At 49.7% G+C, this 21,609-nt stretch overlaps 8 protein-coding genes across 8 annotated transcripts; 3 read left to right on the plus strand and 5 right to left on the minus strand.

The window, feature by feature from the left end:
- Positions 1–61: 61 nt before the first annotated feature.
- On the minus strand, positions 62–5,565 carry BDW43DRAFT_265221 (DNA-directed RNA polymerase I core subunit RPA190). The gene is made up of 4 exons (XM_032040760.1): positions 5,310–5,565; positions 4,731–5,219; positions 1,906–4,669; positions 62–1,850 (listed from the first exon to the last, which is right to left on the minus strand). Exons 1-4 carry the CDS (start codon positions 5,492–5,494, stop codon positions 270–272), a joined length of 5,019 nt encoding a protein of 1,672 aa, XP_031904170.1. The 5' UTR covers positions 5,495–5,565; the 3' UTR covers positions 62–269.
- Positions 5,566–5,810: 245 nt separating this feature from the next.
- Positions 5,811–7,559, plus strand: BDW43DRAFT_297681 (U4/U6-U5 snRNP complex subunit PRP3; the record flags this gene model as incomplete). Its single annotated transcript, XM_032044435.1, has 1 exon — positions 5,811–7,559. One exon carries the CDS (start codon positions 5,811–5,813, stop codon positions 7,557–7,559), a length of 1,749 nt encoding a protein of 582 aa, XP_031904171.1.
- A 165-nt stretch (positions 7,560–7,724) lies between these two features.
- Positions 7,725–10,198, minus strand: BDW43DRAFT_204514 (RNA-binding snoRNP assembly protein NAF1). The gene has a single exon (XM_032039187.1). It carries the CDS (start codon positions 9,966–9,968, stop codon positions 7,890–7,892), a length of 2,079 nt encoding a protein of 692 aa, XP_031904172.1. The 5' UTR covers positions 9,969–10,198; the 3' UTR covers positions 7,725–7,889.
- Positions 10,174–12,261, plus strand: BDW43DRAFT_265224 (dolichyl-P-Man:Man(6)GlcNAc(2)-PP-dolichol alpha-1,2-mannosyltransferase). The gene is made up of 4 exons (XM_032040761.1): positions 10,174–10,294; positions 10,353–11,022; positions 11,078–11,872; positions 11,926–12,261. The coding sequence occupies exons 1-4, from the start codon at positions 10,224–10,226 to the stop codon at positions 12,184–12,186; spliced, it is 1,797 nt and encodes a 598-aa protein (XP_031904173.1). The 5' UTR covers positions 10,174–10,223; the 3' UTR covers positions 12,187–12,261.
- BDW43DRAFT_265229 (heme-dependent oxidative N-demethylase family protein) lies at positions 12,262–13,959 on the plus strand. Its single transcript, XM_032040762.1, has 3 exons — positions 12,262–12,856; positions 12,912–13,088; positions 13,170–13,959. Exons 1-3 carry the CDS (start codon positions 12,507–12,509, stop codon positions 13,930–13,932), a joined length of 1,290 nt encoding a protein of 429 aa, XP_031904174.1. The 5' UTR covers positions 12,262–12,506; the 3' UTR covers positions 13,933–13,959.
- On the minus strand, positions 13,960–16,308 carry BDW43DRAFT_204772 (exonuclease V). The gene is made up of 2 exons (XM_032039188.1): positions 15,794–16,308; positions 13,960–15,698 (listed from the first exon to the last, which is right to left on the minus strand). Exons 1-2 carry the CDS (start codon positions 16,125–16,127, stop codon positions 14,215–14,217), a joined length of 1,818 nt encoding a protein of 605 aa, XP_031904175.1. The 5' UTR covers positions 16,128–16,308; the 3' UTR covers positions 13,960–14,214.
- A 182-nt stretch (positions 16,309–16,490) lies between these two features.
- On the minus strand, positions 16,491–17,476 carry BDW43DRAFT_307614 (Mpv17/PMP22 family protein; the record flags this gene model as incomplete). Its single annotated transcript, XM_032046282.1, has 2 exons — positions 16,491–16,899; positions 16,965–17,476. The coding sequence occupies 2 exons, from the start codon at positions 17,474–17,476 to the stop codon at positions 16,491–16,493; spliced, it is 921 nt and encodes a 306-aa protein (XP_031904176.1).
- Positions 17,477–18,127: 651 nt separating this feature from the next.
- On the minus strand, positions 18,128–20,069 carry BDW43DRAFT_307615 (MFS transporter; the record flags this gene model as incomplete). Its single annotated transcript, XM_032046283.1, has 3 exons — positions 18,128–19,326; positions 19,392–19,646; positions 19,709–20,069. The coding sequence occupies 3 exons, from the start codon at positions 20,067–20,069 to the stop codon at positions 18,128–18,130; spliced, it is 1,815 nt and encodes a 604-aa protein (XP_031904177.1).
- Positions 20,070–21,609: the final 1,540 nt, after the last annotated feature.

Below are 21,609 nucleotides of genomic sequence, written 5' to 3' on the forward strand. Positions count from 1 at the left end.
TTCTCTTACAAGATGTGGATAGAACCCGTGTCAAAAGAAGTTGTTAGTGTCAACTTATTAATTGCTTAGTAAAGATTGATTCTATTGATCTGCTATATCATAAATGATTGCTCTGGAAGAAAATGAAAGACTTTTCTTGATTTCGCTGAGAGAAAACTCCAGAAGTCATAAAACACATCAAGGAAAAATGCATAATAGATACACGTGAGTTCACTCATATACAGTAAAAGACAATGTGAGATGTCATACATCGCAAAAATAGCCACCCATTATGCCACTGGGGCAAGAACATCAAAAGCACCGGTACCAACTGTTCCAACCCGACCGACAACAATCCTACTACTAGGATTTTTCAGGTTGTCAAAGTCCCGCTCCTGGACAGCGTCCCGGAGGAATCCGACAGTTGTTTCGAAACTCATCTTAGCAAGAGGCGAGGAGGCATCCTTGACAAGACCATTGCGGTTGAAGGGCCGGAAGCCACCAGACTGGGTCATCACATCACCGATCAGGTTCAGATGACGGTTGTCAACCGAGATACTGTGACCCTCGAAGACGTCGGACATTTCACGGACGATAGACGCGCGAGCAGCTTCGACACCATACAGGTTTAGCATGTGGTGGATGGAGTTCGTGTAGAGGGAATGAGGCTTGATAATATCTTGGTAGTCACGCATAGCGAGAAGATTGACACCTTCAGTGATAACATGGGCAGGCTCACCCTTGATAGGGTTTGCCTCCACGTATGTACAGTTGTCGAGACCAGGGATAGACTGGATGACGGCACTACGAGCGGCTGCTTCCACCAGAGGCAGGACGAGAAGCTTGGGGGTTGAGATGTCGTACTGCAGCTGAATAGCGCACGAAGTACCCTGGCTTGGGTTGAATTTGAATTGGGTAACCTCGCCGAACTTGTTCTTGATATCATCCTCACGCAACTTGTTGTCTTTGGCTTCATCATCAGATTCGTCATCAGAGGCATCATTCATCTCAACATCTCGCGACTGGGGCTCGCCACTTTCCTCTTCATCATCTTCGACGACATCTTGGGCCTGAATCATGTTTTGTTCTTCGTCTTCGGGGCCTTCATAGGATACTTGGTTGGAACGGTTATTAGCTCCACCGGCGCGTTTGGCGTCGTCCTGGTCCTCTTCATCATCATTGTCAATTGGCTCATCGTCACCATCAGCACCCCGCGGAGCTTCTTGGACGGTACCAACGGAGACACCGATTTCAGGCTGGGCGGTCGAGTAGCTAGTGAGCTTCTTTTCATCCTCCCTCCTCTTGAGTTCAGCTCTGGTAAGCTTCACAAGCCTAGGGATGAACTTGTTCTGCAAAGCAATCTGCACATCCTTAGTCTTGATTGCATACTCTGCAGTATACTCCTCAGGCGGGAAGAATGAGACTTCGATATCATAAACCTTAGCCTTTGTACTGCCCGACGTGATTCTCTCCCTAATTTGGACCTTATCGACAACCTCTGCAATGCTGAGCTTGCTAATAGCCTTGGCGAACCTTTCGGAATGTTCTTTAGACAGTTCTTCATTCAGGATCAAGGTCATCGTGGGTGTCATAATATGAGCACTAGCTGTCATCACAATTTCACGCAAACGGGGGATACCCAGTGTCACGTTCTTCGCAGAGTGACCAGCCAAATGGAAGGTGTTCAAAGTCATTTGAGTTGATGGTTCACCAATAGACTGGCCAGCTACAATTCCAACGGCTTCACCAGGATCAACCACCGACTTCAAGTACTTCATATTCATCATGTTACCGAATGATTTCTTGCTAAGAATACCTTCAACATTCTTCTTCTTATCCTTCAAAAGCTTGTCCGGGTTGGCATCCTCGTACTACTCATAATTAGTATTGGATTCGTTAGAGAAGTGCTTCTAATGGTCTCCTTACCTTCTTGACAGCTTGAGCAAACAGCTCGGATGTACTACCCAGGTTACCTCCAGGATGATAACGAGACAGTACAGGGTCCATAGCATCGACTTTTCCGGTCTTGCGCACCTTCTTCATGGCCTCCTTATGCCAATCAGCAACTTCCTCATTCTCCAAGGTGTGGAAGTCGCTCGAGTTAACTTGGGAGATAATGGACTTGTAATTCGATGCCAGGAAATCAAAGTCTTTCAGGTGGACCTGTTTCGTGATGTCCAGACCGTCCTCTCCGTACAAAAATTGAACGATAGAACCATCTGAGGCTTCACGGACCGAAGTATCATACTCGGCCCTCAAGCCTTCCATACCCTTGATCAAACAACGCTGCAGATAACCGGATCTAGACGTCTTCACAGCAGTATCAATAAGACCTTCACGGCCAGCCATCGCGTGGAAGTAGTATTCTTGAGGCTTAATACCAGTCAAGAAACGGCCAGAAACATAACCGCCTGCCATAGGATTCGTGTCGAAAGCTCTGAATGACGGCAGCGTCTTACCGCTGATCATCACTGGTACACGTCGACCTTCCAAAACCTGTTGACCCAGGTTACAAGAAATCAGGTTGGCGTTGACGCTCGAGCCCTTGGCTCCAGAGATTGTCATCGATTGCATTTGGTTCCACGGGAAAGGCTTGACCAAGCCTCCTGGGAGACAAGCCTTAGTGATTTCGGTAGATAGGTTCGCCGTCCGAGCGTTCGAGACACTATCCAGACCGCTTTGTTTCTCATCATCGCGGAGAACATCTTCCAAGCGACGTCGCAATTCAGCGTCTTCGTCGGGGACTGTCGTTTGATCAAGAGTCACATACTTCATCGCCACTTGACGGCCAATCTCAGATGCCTTGCTAAGCTTTTCTTTACGAACACGGTCACCTTCCTTGGTTAAGCGAAGATCATCGATACCACAAGTAAAAGCACGCATATTCAGGAATCTAGTCAGAAGCCGGCCAAGAATACCGATGAGCCGTCCCGCAATGGTGTGTCCGTAGATTTCGTGGATAGAATCAATGAGACCACCAGCAGTAGGACCGATCTGCTTCTTGTCGAGAATACCACAAAGCAACTCTCCATCTTTGAAGAGGACAGTTCCTTCTTCGTTACCTTCGCCCCATCTATCTCCCGGTGTCGAAGACTTGCTCTTCATGTTGAGGCCGGCTCTGTTTGGAGGCATAATGTTCTTGAGAATGGTAGTAATGATCTGTTTTCCGGTCCAGAGGCGCTTTGGTCTAATCATTGTCGGGGCCACAACTTGGATTCGCTCCGTGATAGTATGGGAATTCTCCGGTCTCAGGCAACTGTAAAGCAACTCATGGTAGTCCTCCTCATCAAAGAAACTATCACGACATGTGAACCATGTTGCCATGGAAATGTGATCTTGAATCAGACCTCTCAGAGGTTTACCGGACGTAGCAACAAGATACTGGTGGTCAGCATCCGCGAGCATCATAGCTTCAGAACGGGCAAGCTCGTTTTGAGGGAAATGCATGTTCATCTCGTCACCATCGAAATCAGCGTTATAAGTATTACAGTTAGCGTAGTGCATTCGAATAACTCGTTCGTTAGCAAGTACGCGAGCCTTATGACCCATGATAGAGGGCTTGTGAAGCGTAGGCTGGCGGTTCATCAGAACGACATCTCCGGTGGTAAGATGGCGATAGACCTTCTTGTTACGCGATCCCTTCATTCTCCAGTTTGATGGGGCGAGCAGCTGGTTGGCCAAAGCAGTCCGCTCATCGAGACTCTTGAACTTGAGGTTAGTGACTTGGCCAAACTCGTTTTCGATCGCAGCGGCACCCGGGTACTTGTCCGGACCGTTGATGACGGCTTGTTTCATTTCCCAGAAGTTGTGGTTGGTCACAGGCTCGGGATACGTCAGTTTCTTTGCAAAGACCAACGGAACACCAATTTCGTTGGTTTCGATGTTAGGGTCAGGAGAAATGACACTACGGGCAGCAAAGTTCACACGTTTACCCATCATGTTCTTTCTGAACAAGCCCTCCTTCTTTTCCAGAATCTGCTTAATACCGTTCGGGGCGCTGGCTGCCGCTGGGCCGGACAGTCCACTCCTATCACGATCAATCAGACCGTTCACAGTATCCTGAAGCTGTACAATGGCGTGTAGCAGATCCCTGTAGTCGCGCACACGTGTGGCAGAATCGGATCCTGCACTCTGCCTTTCTTTACTGATTTGGTTGATAATGTCACAGTTCTTCAAGATCTGAGACAGTGGGGTGTTTTGCTGTGCTTCAACAACAGCACCAGCTCCCTGGGAGGCGACAGGGCGATATTTGTTCGGCGGCACCATGATATTCTTGATGAAGAACATGCCTGCGCTAACACGCGACTCTTTCATTGACATAGGGCGAGACGTGTAAACTAGGTTCAGGATCTCCCCTTCCTTCGCAAACAGCAGGGTGATTGCAGCATGAACTTCTGGTGAAGGTATGAATTGACTGGAATCGCCGGTCTGCTTCTTGCCATCCACCTGCGCTAGGATGGCATTGCCACGGGCAACTTCTTCCTCTGCCCCGTGAGTCTCAGAAGTAGTACTAGCATTGTCGCTCACAAGCGCCTCCTTCTCTTTGTTGTTGAATCTCCGAGTCTCCTGGAGAAGGACCAAGGAGTTAGACGCACTGTATCCAGCTTGTTGCATAGCGAGTTTAGCCTTTTCAGGCAAAGCCTTTCGGAAAATCTTCGAATACCGATCTCTCCGATAACCTGGCGATATTCTTCTTCAGAGTTAACGTCTGTGTGATAGTAAGATGTTAGGGAAGTGATCATAAAACTCACCCCGAGCAATTGGCACACTTTTTGATGGCGACAATATCCTTGAAGAAGTCTCTGACCACAACCCTTCTTTGTTCCGCAGCTATCGGGTTTTTGTCTCCAGCCATCAAGCCTTTCAGTTTACCCGTAGCCTGGGCTTCGCGAATGCTCTTTTTAACAAACACATTTCTGCGCTTCACAAGGTCATCCTCATCTTCGTCCTCGCTGACGGAATCATCTCCATCCTTGGCCGATTTCTTTGTTCCCTTCTTCAATTCCATCGACTCCAAGACAGCTACCTCGTCGACCAGGCCATACTGCAATAGGCGCAATTTGCAGGTGTAGGAATTAACTTGTGTTCGAGACATCTGAAGACGATGGCAGTATACACATTGCGCTCTGAGAAGACGGTACATCTGATCGAAGTGCGTGACATTGTACACATGGACCGGTAGCTCGATATGTCCAGGGTGTCCAGTACAAGACCATGAGTTCATGCGACAGGTTGTGCAGCTAGATCAGGTCAGTCTACTGCCAACGAGAAGGCCGAAGCAAGACACAAAAGCTTCAAACCACAACAATCCACCGAGGGCAGAGACTTACACATGATCACCCCATGCTCCCATAGCCGGATCATAGAGACCGCCAGGAACAGGATTGTTAAAAGAATCCAAAGTCGGAGTATTATGGATTCGCTTTACAGAGGTGGCTTTAATATCCTCATCATCGTAGATCGTAAAGTCGATCCCCCCAATGGAGGACGACACGGGGCGTGCAAAGTTCGCCATAGTTCCCTGCAGCTCCGTGAGCGACAGTAGAAGCTGTTAGGCTATTTGCCTGCTGGTCTGGAGGAACAAAAGCGGGTTCATTCGGTCTTGTCGCTGCGGAAGAAAAAGTTCACCCAACTTTTTTTCTGCCGTGCGATGCCGCTTAGACCCACGTTTGGATCAAATCGCCCCGTGATTTACGTACGTACTTCGCTCTCCTTTCATTTTACTTCTAGTCATCCATCCTTCGTACCCCAACTTTGAGTCGCGCTCGGTGCCAGTGGGTGAGTGCCACATTTGTTTTGTACTTCAAGATATGGCGGACGTGTCAGGCAACATGCTGAAGCGACCTCACCCGGAGGACGAAGAAAATAACACGCAGAAAAGATCTCGTTCCAATAATGCCTCCCCATTACCCAGTCAAGGGGCTCCGGCCTCTGGCAAGCCCGATATCGAGAGAATGGTGGCTGAGGCAAGAGCGAAGGCCGAAGCTGTACGCGCCAGACTTCAGGCTGCAAGAGGAGGATCTACACCATCAGCAGCTCCAAGCCCCAGTCCCACACCTCCGGCCCCTAGCCCTGCAATGTCTAGATTGGAACAGATGAAAGCCAGAGTAGCAGCTGCTACTGGAAGAGCCAATTCGGCAGCTCAACAACCACCGGCCGTGCCCTCACCAACACCTCAACCCCTCCGCTTCGAAGAAGAAAATGATGGCTCCAAAGGCCGGGGTGGTCTGGATGTCGGCCTTCATCCGGCTCTGCTCTCAGACACTATAGAGTTCCGCAGCGGCAAAGGACGGCAATCTGTGCAGTCGAAAAACCGTCGGACGGAGTCTCCGGCTGCGAGGGGTAGGCAGGATCGAGCAGGGCTCGATCTTTCCGGTCCTTCTTTGGAAGAAATCAAAAACAATCCGTATTTTGATCCGAGTCTCGGTCCGAAAGCTACAATTGCAAAACCGCGACAATCGCGACAACTTATTTTCAACGAAAAGGGTAAATATATACAGCAGGGCGCTGCTCTGCGTCGTCAAGCTCAGTTGGAAGCTATGAAGAAACGCATTGCAGAGAGAGCACGACAGGCCGGTATCGATGAAGACCTCGACGTCGAAAAGGCTTTCCTTGTTCCGGCTCCACCAGCAATCGAGTGGTGGGATGAAGGTTTAGTGGATGGCGAGGATTATTCTACTATCGAAGACGAACGGAATCTTAAGATCGATACACCTGACTCCATCGTGACTATTTATGTTCAGCACCCAGTCCTCCTCGACCCTCCACAAGAAAAACATATGCCCGTGCAGAAACCTATGTATCTCACACCGAAGGAACAGGCTAAGATTCGTCGCCAACGGCGAATGGCCGATCTAAAGGAGCAGCAAGCGAAGATCCGACTAGGACTTGAGCCAGCTCCTCCACCGAAGGTCAAAAAGTCAAACCTCATGCGAGTGTTGGGTGAACAAGCAGTCAAGGATCCTACCGCTGTCGAAGCACGCGTAACGCGAGAGATCGCAGAACGTCGTACAAAACATGAGGAATCTAATGAAGAGCGTAAGCTGACAAAGGATGAACGTCGAGAAAAGCTCCATAGGCAACAAGAGCAGGATGCCGAAAAAGGAATTCTCATGTCCGTTTATCGCATTGACAGTCTTGCAAACGGACGGAATCGTTTCAAAATCAGCAAAAATGCTGAGCAAAACGCTCTTACAGGGGTCTGTGTCATGAATCCTAAATTCAATCTTGTGATTGTTGAGGGAGGTGCCCACTCTATCAACAACTACAGGAAGCTTATGTTGAACCGCATTGACTGGACAGAGAACACAGTTCCGGGCACTGTGCGAGAAGGCAATCGCGAAGCTCAGACGTCGTGGCTAGCTGCTGAAGATGAACAAACGGGGGATTTGAAAGATCTTAGCTTCAACACATGCAACCTCTTGTGGGAAGGTCAGGTCAAAGCCCGAAGTTTCCGGAAATGGTTGGGAGCACGAGTGTGCGAAACAGATGCTCAAGCGAAGGATGTCTTGGCTCGAGTAAAGCTGGAGAACTTCTGGGCCCTGGGAAAAAGTGCAAAGCAGAGCGACTCATGGTCATGATGATGGATGATACCATATTCTTCTTTATTTACATATATTGGTCGCAAGGCAGAACATGGCTGTCTCTATTAAATCCAGCCCATGGCCCACGTGCGCCATGTCTATCTAATAAGCAATTATGTCTCACTGCCCACATCTTTCAAATGGTAAACCTCTTGACGATATCTTGTGCTTGAAATAACAAAGTGATACAACGTACAAATTTTTGAGCCAAAACAGGATAGATGCCTAACTCCCCAATAATGAAATCCTATGTATCCCTATGTATCAGTTTTACCCAAACCCAGAAAAGCAAGGAAACCCTAAATATAACAACATGGTATCAAGGGCTCATGGGTGAGGCGGTCCTTGATTGCCATTGCTCAATTGCCGCAATAGGTCTAGTTGCGCTTTAACCTGGTCAAAATTCATCGTTGCGGCTTGCGCAGGTTGTTGTTGTTGTCCAGGCGTCTGCTGTTGCTGGTGCTGCTGGTGCATTTGCTGTTGCAGAGTAGCTAGGAACGCCGGGTGGAGATGATGGAATTGTTGCCCCGGCGTCTGCTGTTGATACTGCTGCTGCTGCATTTGCTGTTGCAGAGCAGCTAAGAACGCCGGGTTGATAGGGTAGGATTGTAAAGAGTTCTGTTGAGGATGGGCCTGTTGGAATGGCATCTGAGTATTGAACGCCGGAGGTACAGCACCTTGAGCGAACTGTTGTTGCGGTTGTTGCTGCGGCTGCTGCGGGAAAGATGGGTATGAAGGATATGGCTGTGGCATCCCATAAGTATTGGATTGGTTTGACTGGTACGCTTGCTGTTGACTATAGCTGGTATGTTGAGGCTGCGCGTCCGATCCTGGCCGCTGGTATGGCTGGCGATCATAATGCTGAGTATCTCTGGATCCGCCGCGACCACGGCCTCCGCGGCCGCGATCAGAAACCCGGCCTCGACTTCTACCACCACGGAAACCACCTCTAGCCGGGGGTCCATCGTTCTCAAGAGGAGCCTCTTGCCGGCCCATCATCTCATGCAGGTTCTTCGGGCGAGCAAGAGGAGTGTACCCATCTTCACCTGCGTTATCATCGTAGTTTAGTTCCGTCTGACTGAGCTTCGAAGGACCTGGATGGCCCTTTTTAGCCCTTGCCGGGCCACCACCCTCGTTCCTGGCTTCCTTTCTCTCCTGTCGCTTCTGCTTCAGTTTCCGCTTGTACTCAGCCTCTGCTTCATCGTCGGAAAACTCGACCTCATCCTCGCCAATTTCTTCGTCGTGGAAGTTCGAAGCATCGCTACCTTTAATTCCCTTGAGAGGCTGAGTAAACACGAAAGTGGAGTGTTGCTCAACGTAGTATACGTTCTTTCCTTGAGAAAGGCCCCGTTCCTCTACAGCCATAGCGCTGGGATAACGGATAGTATACAGTGGATTCTCCACCCTTCCCAAAGTCTCAGCAACCACACCGACGACATTCCTATCTTCAAGGCACAGTAATGAGCCTGATTCAAGCACCTGGTACTCTCCGGAAGTGTTCGCCGCAATTAGGACGTTATTCTCGACAATCGCCTCTACATGTCCCAGATGGACAATCTTCATTTCGGGAGTCACAATGATATCCGGGATATCGGGCGCTTCCTCCTGGATTTCATTCGCCGTTCTAATATGACCACCCGATTTGCCTTTTCCTTCCCCCTCGTCGTCGGAACCAAGTTCCGCCTGCATCAAAATGCGCGCTTGTTCTTCGGGGCTGAGGATTGGGTAGTCTTCGTCATCGTCGCTGTCGTCGGAAGAATCGGTAGAAGAATCATCAGAAGATGATTCATAGGGGGAAGAGTCAATCTCCCATTCGGGGTGCTCCTCCTCATCCTCTTCGGCTTGGTCATGATCCATAGCGTCTGTGGTAGGCGCATTATCTGATCCGTTTGCGGTCCCGTTAATCTGGACGTTTTCCGTCTGGCTCTGACTCGTAGCTTCTGCCTGGGTTCGTGGTTCGGGATTTTGTTCCGCCTCGACCTTTTTGGTGCTTTCCAAGGTAGGCTCTTGTTTCTGGGGCTCAGTTGGTACAACATTCATATGGTTCTGCGTATCCGCACGCATTTCTTCCCCGGCGGTAGTGTTCGGCGACGGGTTTGGTTCGCTTTTCGCCGACTGCAGACCTTTCAGACTATCATTGACGAGATTTAATCCGGGGATCAGTGTGGATGAATGAGATGTCGCTGTTGGTGCGCTGGTTTGAGCCTGAGTAGCACCCTCCATATTCTCACTGCTTTCTACAGGAGTGCGCACGACCCATGGCGTGCTATAAAAATCGCTTCCATCGTCTGCGGGCGTTAACGCAATGGGTGGCGTATCATTCATGCAAGTTCGCTTCACAGGAGGGCCCTCATTAGTAGCCTCCAGGGAATGCTGGGGTTGAACAGGAGGCTGTTGGTCGCTCATGATGTAACTCTGCAGCCTTGAGTAATGTATAACTCAAAGACGAGAGAAAATATCAAAAAAAGGAGAAAGAAGAAAAATTGGTAAAACGTTCAGAATTGGCCGACGAAGTCTTGCGCGGAAACTTTTTTTCTTAGAAGTGCCACAATTGCTGCTGCGGCCACCGGAGGAGCTTTCTTATCGATAACAATAACGTGTTCCGATCGAGCTTCAATATTGGCTTAAAATATACAATATCCCTCTGCCATTGTCAACAAGATGGCGTCCGCCAGGAAGACAGTTGAGGTTCCCTCAGTACTAACAGGGAAACCACCGCGGTCTAAGAAACGGTATCAGCATCAGGGATCCCTTCCTTATCGGTTTTGCTAACCTTCGAGGCCTCCGCAGACCCCCGCCGCCGCCTTATTACCTTCCATTGAACGTAACACTCTATGTGGGCCTCATCTCTAATGGAATTGCTGCCTTTCTTGCACCCATTCAGGATTGCGATGAAGTCTTCAACTTTTGGGAGCCCACACATTATCTTGACCATGGGTACGGGCTCCAAACGTGGGAGTACTCGCCAGTGTATTCAATCCGGAGCTGGCTCTATGTCACCATCCATGCCATTGTTGGAAAATCGAGCTCGCTCGCATTAACTTCAAAAAGTTCTCAGTTCTATGCGATTCGCTTCTTTCTAGCCATCACTTGTGCTGCCTGCCAGACCAGGTTATATGCGGCTATCTGCCGAACACTAAGCCCCAAAATTGGCTTATTCTTTCTCATAATCATTGCATTCAGCCCGGGCACGTTCCACGCCTCCGCAGCCTTCCTCCCCTCCAGCTTTACGATGTATATGTCCATGCTTGGCCTCTCGGCCTTTTTGGATTGGCGTCGTCAGAAAATCGCGCAAGGAATTATGTGGTTTGGCGTCGGTGCGATTGTAGGCTGGCCTTTTGCAGGGGCTTTGGTCGTTCCTCTATTGCTCGCAGAAATTACTGTCGGCTCATTCTCAGGGTCCTTAGGGACTATTATCTCTAGGATCATAAACGGGGCTATGGGGTGCCTGGTAATTCTGGTATGCTACTACCGGCTGGAATTCTAGAAGTCTATCTTGTGCTAATGAGATACAGGCTGCGGAAATTGCCGTGGACTACGCTTTTCTTGGGAAGTTTGCTATTGTGCCTTGGAATATTGTCGCGTACAACATTTTTGGAGGAGACGGTAAGGGTCCTGACATCTTCGGTACTGAACCCTGGACATTCTATATCAAGAATTTGCTTCTCAACTTCAATATCTGGTTCGTGTTTGCAATGTCCGCAGCACCTTTACTGCTTCTCCAGGCCGCATTCCGACCCCGTGCTACCAACAAGGAAACCTTGCTACGAACCCTTGCTCTGATCACACCATTCTATATGTGGTTTGCGATCTTTACCGCTCAGCCTCACAAGGAAGAAAGATTCATGTATCCTGCATACCCTTTTCTTGCCCTTAATGCGGCCATTGCAATCCATATGGTTCTATCCTACGTTGGATCTAAGAACCCAGGAGGGTCAAATGGGTCCTTGTTAGCCAACATCAAGCTTTCCATCGTAACTGCTATTGTTCTTGCCGCTATCAACGCTGGCTTACTGCGGACTGTTGGTATGATCACCGCCTACAACGCTCCTCTGAAGGTGTTCGAGCCGCTCGAACGGCTGGACATTGCCCAAGCGGGCGACTCGGTCTGTTTCGGCAAGGAGTGGTATCGGTTCTCGTCCTCATTCTTCCTACCCGATGGCATGCGGGCCAAGTTCATCCGCAGTGAATTCCGTGGTTTGCTACCTGGGGAATTCCCCGATGCTGCCGATTATCCCGCTCTCCTCGATGGCGCATCGCGGATCCCAGTTGGTATGAACGATTTGAATCAGGAAGACCCTGGAAAATACGTAAGTGATTACCTATATACTTTGCTTTCTGCGCCAGCTCATCCTGTGTATAGGTTGACATCTCCCAATGTTCTTTCCTTGTTGACTCTTACTTCCCAAGTCGCGGGGCAAGCGCACTAGAGCCCGACTATATCCATGACGACGCACAGTGGGAGGCGGTATCGTGCAAGGACTTCCTTGATGCTTCGCAAACCGGCCTTCTGGGCCGCCTGATCTGGATTCCTGATATCCCAGGGCTTCCCGATAAATTCCAGCGTAAATGGGGACAATATTGTCTCCTCCGGCGGCGCAATGTCCCGGCCGAGACGGACTAAAGGATGTGCTATCTATATGTACCAATGTAAACAGTTCAGCAAGGTTTCTCTCAGTTTTGCCTCCATTTGTATTTTACATGCGACCTTGCAGGTGCAGGACGTAGAGCGGCAGGGCGACTTTACCAGAAGGAGACAAAAGATCCCCCGGGAATTCAAAGATAAACGTAAATCTTGTCCCCGCAGATCGCATCCGATTAACTGAAGCGGCAATGATGATATCCTGCAGAACGATGCCTATCGCTAGATCTCTTCGGCTTTAAAATCACATCTTCCTTCATCCTCAACACCCATAACCCTAACTTGGCATTCTTTCAACATTAATGTCAACCACCACATCATACTATACCAACAATAAGAAAGGATCCAAGATGATATTCGACTTCCTCCAAATCATCATCCAAGATAACCTCAAAAATGTGACTGCCATTTGCCTCCTAACAACCCTCACCACCTGGCTCCTCCATTCCCTCCTCCACCACTGGAAGAACCACCAAATCCACGATTCCACCGATCTAGATCAAAACTCCACCTCATCAAAGCTCCAAACCCTCGCCCGCAAACCAGGAGAATGGATCCCATCAGACTTCAAAAGACCCCCAGCAACCCCATACCCAGACTGGAGCATCCAGACCACAAAACCAATCCCGTATCGACCCTTCAAATACGGACCGTAAGTCCTCAAACCCCCCAACATCCCAAAAAAGAAAACCTAACACTCATCCCAGCAAGTACTTCATAACAATGGGCCTCCGAAGCATGAAATGGGACGACTGGATCGAACTCGACAACCACTACCTACGCTACCACGCTGACAAAGCCCGCCGGATCACCGAGCGAGGACCAAAATGTTCCAAAACAGCCCCCGAAGCCATGGACGCAGCCATCGAGCTCCTAGAAGAATTGTACGTACCTCTCGCCCCATAACTACCACCTCCACCAGCCCAAGAATACGTACCAGGCTAACAAAAGCAAAACAAAAACAGAATATCCTACCTCCCCCAACGCTACCCAAGCATGTTTTTCAAAACACCCACCGGAATAACAAACTCAATCACCCACGAATCCTTCAACACAACCGCCCGCCCCCTCCCAGAAGACCCCATGCAGACCTGCGCCCGCTTAATCCAAGACGACCTCGCCCTGATGCTCGAGCGCCCCGACGGCGAGTACTACCTCCTCGCCGGGTCCATCCTGCTAGCCGGCTTCTGGCGCCTGGAGGATAAATTCGGCATGCGGCTGTCCGACATTCATACCTCCGGGGACGTCCCGGGCTACAAAGAGAAGCTTGAAAAGGGGATGATGAACTTCTTCCGCAGGCTACGACCTGAGGATCCCGTGCTGAGGAACAATTATTTCATCCAGGTTGACGACAACTTGCCCTGGTCGAGTAGTATTGGGTCTGAGGATGCGGACTCGGTGTCGTGGAACACGGCGGAGAAGAATAAGGCGATTGGGCAGCATTATTTCCGCTCAGAGAGGCAGAGTTTGCGGCGGTTGCCGAGGACGGGAGCGGTGGTTTTTACGATTCGGACGTATTTTGAGCCGGTTACGGAGGTGGTCAAGGAGGCGTATGTGCCTGGGCGGTTGGCTTCGGCGATTAGGAGTTGGGGGGATGATGTGGCGAGGTATAAGGGGAGGGAGAAGTATGGGGAGGTTTTGTTGGAGTATTTGGATCGTATGCATGAGGCGCAGGTTTCTGAAGGGCTGGATCTGGGAAAGGAGGAGGTTAGGAGTTATCCGTTTTGATGATTATGAAATTATGATGGCATGTATGTATATATATTTCCTTTTACTTCTTTGCTTTTTGTTTAGTCTAGATTTTGTATCGTTGAGGTTAAACTAGATATACCTCTTATGATCATACCATCTCTGGATCCTGTGATTCTCCCAAGTCTTAGAAGTTGAACGGGACTTCGAAACCCCAAACACATTAGTAGACACAGTAGAACCTCCTAAACTGAATCCTGATGTAGATTAACCTTCCAAACACCGACCAACGACCCAACAATATACACGAACAATAAAGTATTACACAGCCAAAGACGACCTTCTCCGTCTACGTTTTGCAAAAGCCAATTCACGTTCTTGACGCCAGGAACATTCATCTCGGAACTCGCAAATCCGGCATTTCCACGCCTCCGTGACTTCGACGCCGCGTGGGGCACGCTGCCCACGCCACCACTCCATCTGGTCGGACAGATACGATGTCAGGGTTACAGGGTCAAATAGAAAAGATCGGCTGCCCAGCACTCGGGCGTGGTTTGTTGTTGGGGCTGATGAAAGGTATCGGGCTGTGAGGACAGGCGATAGTACAGTTGGATAAGGCTCAAGTAAGCCAGGCTGAAACTCAGAAGGAATCGATGGTGCCACTGATACCGGTGACGAATGTGGAGGTGGGAGAAAGGTGAGTCGGAGTTGTTCTTTCATCAGATTCCACAGGCTAGATAAGTTGTTGTGCGCTAGAAGAATACTGGTCGAGTCCTGGCTTCCGGACGGCGTTGAGTCTGTAAATTCTGACCCTTGTCGTTTAGTAGCCTCTCCTTGTAATGAAACGAAGTCGTACTCAAACTCTTGCGACGAAAGGGTGTCGAAGAATTGGTCGTTCAGGCCACCTACTTCGGCTATGAAGGTCTCGGTGAACGTGCGTGTAGGATCCAGGTTGTAGCGCGAGGCAAGTAGTTCAATAGACACATCGTCGCTGGTAGCAAGTCGGTTGAGCATATGGTAGTATATTTGGAGTTGAAGCAGCGTCGGCCGGAACGACGAGCTCTTCACAGTGGGAACAGAGTCACTAGCTCTCGTTTTGACGTCTGTCATGTATATCCGAGGCAAATTGAATGCCTCTGAGGATTGTCTGCCAGTTATGGAGTCATCCAAGCTGTCTTGTGGCTCATCATGCCAGGATATATCCGAGAGCCGTTTACCACCCTGTGACGGAGACAACAAGTAATCCGAGAGCGACATTTGATACTCGGACAACACAGCCCTCGACGCCTCCACATCGGCATAGTACGACGCAGCCGTCGCTTCTAAATCTGGGTCCGGACACTCATAGGAGAGCTGGTCAATGACACCATTTACCAGCTCACCATCCACCAGCCCCCACACTTCCAGCTCCCGAGTGACACCAAACTCCCTCAACATCCGTAGCCCTTGTATGATATTCCATATCCTCAGCGCCAGCGCATCCTCCTTCGTCGTAATCTCTACCGAGACCGTCGTACAAATCTCATCCTCTAATGTCTTATGTATCGTACTCCCCTGCTTCATCGCCGGGGTCCTCCTCTTCCTCCCAAACTTCGTCAACGTATACCAATACTGCAACTCGCACCACGCCGGCGAGATCAAATCCGTGGCCGAAAAAGCCTTATTAGGCGGTTTCCGAAACCTCTCGATCGGCGACCGCGTATCCGCACCAGTATTGGCATCGGCATCGACAGTCCATTCCCTCTCACGGGCAACATGTCTCTCGCGCTCCCTCACCCGCCCTTCCGTAGAATTCTCATGTTCAACTAAACGCTTCGTCAGAATGTCAGCACCCACAAAACACCAAACTGGCCGCCCAATCCCAAATCAAAAAGCAAAGGTGGAGGAAGGAGCGTAATACCAAACGCGACGCCCCCATTCGCCATCGGACCTGCTCTCCCCGTCCTAGAAACCTGCCATACGGGCCCCAGCATCCTGGGCGTCCGAGAGCTCGATGGAGCAACATAGCTATCCTCAATATCGGCTACGGCGAAATATGCCTCCTTCACGGTTGTATCTGTCGTCGATTGCTGGGGTGGCGGCGGTGTCGTGTGGAGAGCCGCGTGTTCCGTGGCGGCTTTGGCGAGGAGTTCGTTCAAGGTCTCCTCTTCATCCGGGGTGAAGTCGGATCCGTAGTCGCTGCTGTCGTCAAGGGTATCTTTCATTAAAATTGGGGTGAAGGCTGGGCAGGACATGGCCTGCGATGCCTCATATCATGGTGATGTGGAGTTGCGACGGGGGGCTGTTCGATAAACATTCAATTAAATGTTATTTATCGTGGTTTTTGGTTTCCCGTCAGTTGACACCAAAATGGTATTTTATTGAACACGGTGTCTAAGTAGGTAGGAGAACCATAATAAGAATAAAAGGAAATACTGTCTATAAATCACGATTCATTTCTCTATCGAGCTCTCACGAGCTCTCAAAACACACGCTATCTACAAGTTATAATCCACCCAATGCCGCCAAGTCTAAAGTCTATATACATACAACAAGAAGAGACAAAAAAAGAAAACAAACGGGTATAAGAAGAGCCATCTAATCCACTCCAAATAACTTTACGCTTTCAGCGTCGCAGACGACCCAATACCAATCTGCGAAGCTGCCTCCTCAGCCAGCTCTTTCGCCTCGACTTCTCGCGCCGCCTTCTGATTCAACCAACTCAGATATGTCTGCCACCCGACCGCAATAACCCCAGAGAATATATTCCGGAACTGAGGCGCCACGTACATGAAGCTGAACGCCGTGACCGCGGGCCACAGCTTCGCGCTGTTCGTTATACTCACGGGGAGAGCCTTCTTCAGGCGCTCCCAGGTCTCCTCTATAGTCGCGCCTGAAAGAAGGGAGTGGACGCTGAAGAAGTAGGTGTTAAATACGGGTGTGAAGAGGGCCTGTTGCACGACGACCTTGGTGAGGATCGAGAGGAACTTGGATGCGAAGTTGAAGTGGTTGTGGAGGAACATGAACCTATCGTTGGGGCATTAGCATATTAGCATCTTATCACGGGTAGGGGTAGGAAGGGGTAGTAATACCAATTATAGGACGGGATACTTGATCCCGCGCCCACTGTCAAGTGCCGCAATGTCCTCCACGGGTCATATCCTCCGGAAGTCGTAGCAGCATTGTCCTCACCCCCTGGTTCTGAGTTTTCTTGAACTGTTTCCTTGATCGACTTGCTGTCCGACGGGAACATTAACTGCGCGCTCAGGTCCCCGCATAGGTATACGACGATCGAGCTCCAGAACTGCGTCGCATAGGGTCGTCGTTCCTGGATCCGCGAATATGATCGGCCAAGCTTGCCAAGAGGACCCTCCAGGATAACGTCGCGCAGCGATCGAGATCTGGCACCGGTGGGGACTGCAGGCGGGGTGGAGGAAAGGGAGGAATGTGTAGATGAGGGGGGAGTTTTCTTCTCCGGAGTCGGTTCTGGCTTGGGTGATGAGCTGGTGGATCGATTCCCCTGTGGTCGGACGCGAGATGAGAGATGAGATCGTGGCGGTAGTGTCGGCCGCTTGCCAAAGTGGCTGACGAGGGTGTTTCTCATTGTGAGGCTGTATTGTAGTTTATTTCTCGCATATGCCATTCATCGATAATCGCAATAGGCCTATTGAGAATATATCCAAGCCACCTCGTGAAGCCCAGTAGCCGCATCTGAAAAACAGTCCTGTCAGAAGAGAAACAGGCACATCATTGAGTCAAAATTGAATCAGCAAAGGAGAATTAATCCGCTGTCAGCACTGTCGGCACGGCGTCTCCGCCGAGGGTCGGAGAGCCCGCAAACTTTCCGACCGGAGGCAAATTTGAATCATCAAGTCCGAGAAAGATCATTAACTTCATGTATTTATATTTTCTATGACATTACACACACCAAGGCAAATCTTTCCAGCAAACTCCACGGCCTATAATGCAAGGAAACAAAGAAAATATGCAATGACACGCCGGGTATATCAACATGAAACGGTCGTCTAAACAGTAAAAGTAGAGCCCTCGCGAAAGGGCTCCATGCATGGATAATAACTTTTTTCTCTTCCGTCATGCGCATCACGGATCAACACGTTGAGTACTATCAACAATGGGTATAGGCATAAATAGAGGTTATAGATACTAAATATTATCGACTTGGTTTGTCGGTATCGGTATGTATAGGGAGGACATCCTAGAAAAGGGGACGAGCGATCCTTTTTCTAGGAACTGCTCAAGTGGGTTTGAAAGACTCGCGAGTATTAACCCGATCGATATCGTACGGATTTCCGTCGTAAATCGAGTGGCGTGCAGAGCCAGCTGTCCGAACGGATGACTTGGTGTGAATCTGTTGCACGGGCGGAAGCTCGCCAATATGAGACTCGGTTTCGTCATCGCTGCTATCGGACACCGCAACACCAGGTGCTTCCCTGCGGTCATATGACACTTGCTCTTCCTCTTCTTCAGATCCACCCTGCTGTTCCTTGATCTGCTGCGCCATCTTGCGCATGAAGGCGTCAGACTGGGCTGCGTACTTGCAGCGGAGGCGAATCTTAGGACCGTAAATATAGAAAAGGAATGGGAACGGCACACATGCAAGAGCCAGGAATGCGGGGATGGTGGTGGCCCAGTGGATACCAAGGTCGCTATACATGTAAGTCGTGAAAAGTGGGAAGACCGCACCAAAAACCGACCGAAGGACTGAATTTGCTGCCAGGACGGACGCGGCAAAGATAGTGTATGTGTCAATGAGGTAGGTCAAGATACTCAAGAACACCAGGACCATTCCAAATCCGAAGGGGGCACCCGCCGCGACGCAAGCCATCCAGTGAACAGACGGGTAGTTCGTCCAGGCAAACCAGAAGAGGCCTACAGGGATAGCGACGGAAGCGACCATGCATGGTGGGAGACGCGATTCGGGAGGAGCGAACCCTCCATGTTTTTCGTCAGTCTTGACATACCGCTTGTTGTCGATAATGCTGTAGACCACAGCAGCCAGCATGCCAATCATGATACCAAGGAACGGGAGACTGCCAATGCCCTGGTTCCAGCCACGAGTTAACTGGAACACGATTGGGTAGGCGGCGAAGAGCATGTACAAGGTGCCATACACGATAGCCATGTACAGAGACAACAAGAATACAATAGGCTCGCGGAAGAGGAGGATCCATGGGCGCGACAATGCGGTGCCGAACGCTTGCTTAAGGCTAACCTTGCCCTGGTCGATGTCCAGTTTGCTGCGATAGACCTTGCCGGTAACCTGGGACAATCTTTCGGCGCGGCGGCGGAGAAGAACCGGTGCATATGTCTCGGGAACAAGCAGAGAGGCCACAATCCAAACAAAGCCAGAAAAGGCACCCAAGAAGCCCATCACCCATCGCCATCCAGCATTCATACCCAGGAAACCTCCAATGATAGGGCCAAGGACGGGGCCTGCGAGCAGGGTTAACTCAAGATTATTCTACCGCACGTAGCATACAATATCCGAGAAAACTTACCCAAGAAGGGAGCTGCTGCAAACAGACTCGTTGCAACACCTCTCTCTTTAGCAGAGAACATGTCGGCGATGACACCACCCGCATTGGTAAGGGGGGAGGAACCAAACGATCCAGCGAAGAACCGAAGGATAATCAGGGTCTGGATGTTCTGAGCGCCAGCACTTCCGCAGTTGAAAGCAGTCAGTGCGAGGTATGTGATGAAAAAGATGACTTGACGGCCAAACATCTCACTGAGAGGGGCCCAAAGCAGAGGTCCTGTTGCTGTTAGCTAGAAAACTCGTCGCAGGTCAGAGAGATGGGAAGTACGAAAGACATACCAATAGCGAAACCAAGGACGAAAAGCGAAACTCCCAGGGTCGAAACCTCAGTACCGACATGAAACTGTTGTCTGATCTGTGCAACACCACCGGTGTAAGCCGATGAGACTAGCGCCACTGCCAGCGTCGCAAGGGCAGCAAGCATAGTGATGAACCATTTTGTGCTGTTAGGAAACAACATAGGATTCCTTGGATCATTGGGAATCCAAGTGACGGCATATGGATCCTCTTCTGTTCCAGAACCCGGGTAATGATAATCGATAACTTCCTGGGTCACAGCACCCTGATCTGCCACCATGCGCCAGTAGGGGATTTTCCGACTCATGGGAGACTCGGCGAGAACCTCCTTCTCTTTCGACATGGCGAGAGGGAGTGGAATCACCGTAAAAATTCGTTTATAGATAGGAAACAGTGCCGTGCGACTCGGGGGAAACGGACAAAGAAGCGGCTGAGGGGGCTCGCACGTATTAATAGACTAACAAGCGCTAGCTAGTAAGTGGTACCAGTCGTAGTGTACAGATAACCTAGGTGATCCCTGTCAAGGATAGTGGTGGCTGAAAGCGGCAAGTGTATAACCTGAGACTCTATTCGAGACTCCCAGTTGGAAATCAAGATTGTCGATCCGGAAAATTAAAAGTTAAAATGAAACAAGAGATTAAATTCTATTATAAATAAAAAAAAATGAAAGATAAAATTGTATAAAATGGTATCACTCAGAACCCAGGACCAAAAAAGGCAGAGCTGAAGGGGATCCTAGCAATCTATATATACATCAGGGCAATTAGATTTTTTTTTGGGATTTAATAACATCGTCACTTTGTAGTAATTTACCTCGGATCCAAGCTGGAAATAGGGCGAGATGTACCCGGGAACTCAGCATTATGCAACATTATGCAGCGCATAGATAGGTCGGTCTTAACCGGTGTGGATCCCATGACCCATCTGTTAAGGCTCTGGATCCATGGGCTAACCGTGTGCCTCGTGGCTTAGAGACCAAAAAACTCCTGAAAGGTTTTTTCTTTTTTGATTAGTCGAGTTCAATCGTCGGGAGAATGACTTAAAGAGATAGTGCTCCGTACGATGAATTGATTACTTACACGTATGTTGTGTGATTGATCACCCGAAAATGCTTACTGACTCTTATCCATCCACTCATCGACAAGGTATGTATGCATAACTAGAAGGAAAATTGCATCGTAGCATCGATTAACCAGGTGACCAAATGATTCGTAAAAACTTCGGTCCGATTCTACTTCCAGGGCCTCACCTCTGGAATTTTACCCGTTTCGGGTTAGACGTCATTTCGTTTCCGATTCGATTTCAGCCACAAACTCAAGAAGGCATTTTGATCTTTTAACTCCGGTATGAGACCACCGGCATAACATGATCCTACTTACAACTACCTACTCATAATTCAAAAGGGGTCATTCTTCGTCCTAGCGTTTCCTAATCATCGTTCAAACTCCTACGCCATCGATGCCATGGCCCGTAGGGGCTAAACATCGGCTACTGCTCTTGTCGTCAGAGCTGGGCGAGTTGACGGGAGCGTTAATAGCTGGCAGGGATGATCATCTACAATCTATCGCTTCGGGTCCATCCCCAATGAGTGAAGAGGGTCTGAATAAACGTTTTTATTAAATGACTGTTACTACCTAGGCATAGGCTAGTGTTTATCTACTTGCTCCTGGGCGCAATATCACTGTATCAGGGAGCAGTAGTCTGAAGGAGCCTCAAAGGCTATGAGCTGTTGGGGACTCGGCGTGCCCCGTCCATGACCCACTGCCGTTGAACCACAATCCCAAGACGGTTAGCTAGAGAGCCACTTGATTATTCTGGGCCTTTCGAGCCACTCATGGAAGATAGTAGGTTCTGGTGGTGTTGACACTGCATAAATCTAAATG

Source organism: Aspergillus alliaceus (assembly GCF_009176365.1).
Source record: "Aspergillus alliaceus strain CBS 536.65 unplaced genomic scaffold BDW43scaffold_6, whole genome shotgun sequence".
NCBI classification, from domain to species: Eukaryota; Fungi; Ascomycota; class Eurotiomycetes; order Eurotiales; family Aspergillaceae; genus Aspergillus; species Aspergillus alliaceus.

What these genes read in the sequence shown, in the direction of transcription:
- BDW43DRAFT_204772 (XM_032039188.1), bottom strand. Translation starts at nt 16,127, where the DNA reads ATGTCCTGCCCAGCCTTCACCCCAATTTTAATGAAAGATACCCTTGAC. An exon ending in GAATGGGGGCGTCGCGTTTG is followed by an intron (nt 15,699 to 15,793) that starts GTATTACGCTCC and finishes CGAAGCGTTTAG; the next exon opens with TTGAACATGAGAATTCTACG.
- BDW43DRAFT_204514 (XM_032039187.1), bottom strand. Translation starts at nt 9,968, where the DNA reads ATGAGCGACCAACAGCCTCCTGTTCAACCCCAGCATTCCCTGGAGGCT.
- BDW43DRAFT_265229 (XM_032040762.1), top strand. Translation starts at nt 12,507, where the DNA reads ATGTCAACCACCACATCATACTATACCAACAATAAGAAAGGATCCAAG. An exon ending in CGACCCTTCAAATACGGACC is followed by an intron (nt 12,857 to 12,911) that starts GTAAGTCCTCAA and finishes CACTCATCCCAG; the next exon opens with CAAGTACTTCATAACAATGG. An exon ending in ATCGAGCTCCTAGAAGAATT is followed by an intron (nt 13,089 to 13,169) that starts GTACGTACCTCT and finishes AAACAAAAACAG; the next exon opens with AATATCCTACCTCCCCCAAC.
- BDW43DRAFT_265221 (XM_032040760.1), bottom strand. Translation starts at nt 5,494, where the DNA reads ATGGCGAACTTTGCACGCCCCGTGTCGTCCTCCATTGGGGGGATCGAC. An exon ending in GGAGCATGGGGTGATCATGT is followed by an intron (nt 5,220 to 5,309) that starts GTAAGTCTCTGC and finishes GACCTGATCTAG; the next exon opens with CTGCACAACCTGTCGCATGA. An exon ending in TTGCTCAAGCTGTCAAGAAG is followed by an intron (nt 1,851 to 1,905) that starts GTAAGGAGACCA and finishes AATTATGAGTAG; the next exon opens with TACGAGGATGCCAACCCGGA.
- BDW43DRAFT_265224 (XM_032040761.1), top strand. Translation starts at nt 10,224, where the DNA reads ATGGCGTCCGCCAGGAAGACAGTTGAGGTTCCCTCAGTACTAACAGGG. An exon ending in CCACCGCGGTCTAAGAAACG is followed by an intron (nt 10,295 to 10,352) that starts GTATCAGCATCA and finishes AGGCCTCCGCAG; the next exon opens with ACCCCCGCCGCCGCCTTATT. An exon ending in TGGGGTGCCTGGTAATTCTG is followed by an intron (nt 11,023 to 11,077) that starts GTATGCTACTAC and finishes AATGAGATACAG; the next exon opens with GCTGCGGAAATTGCCGTGGA.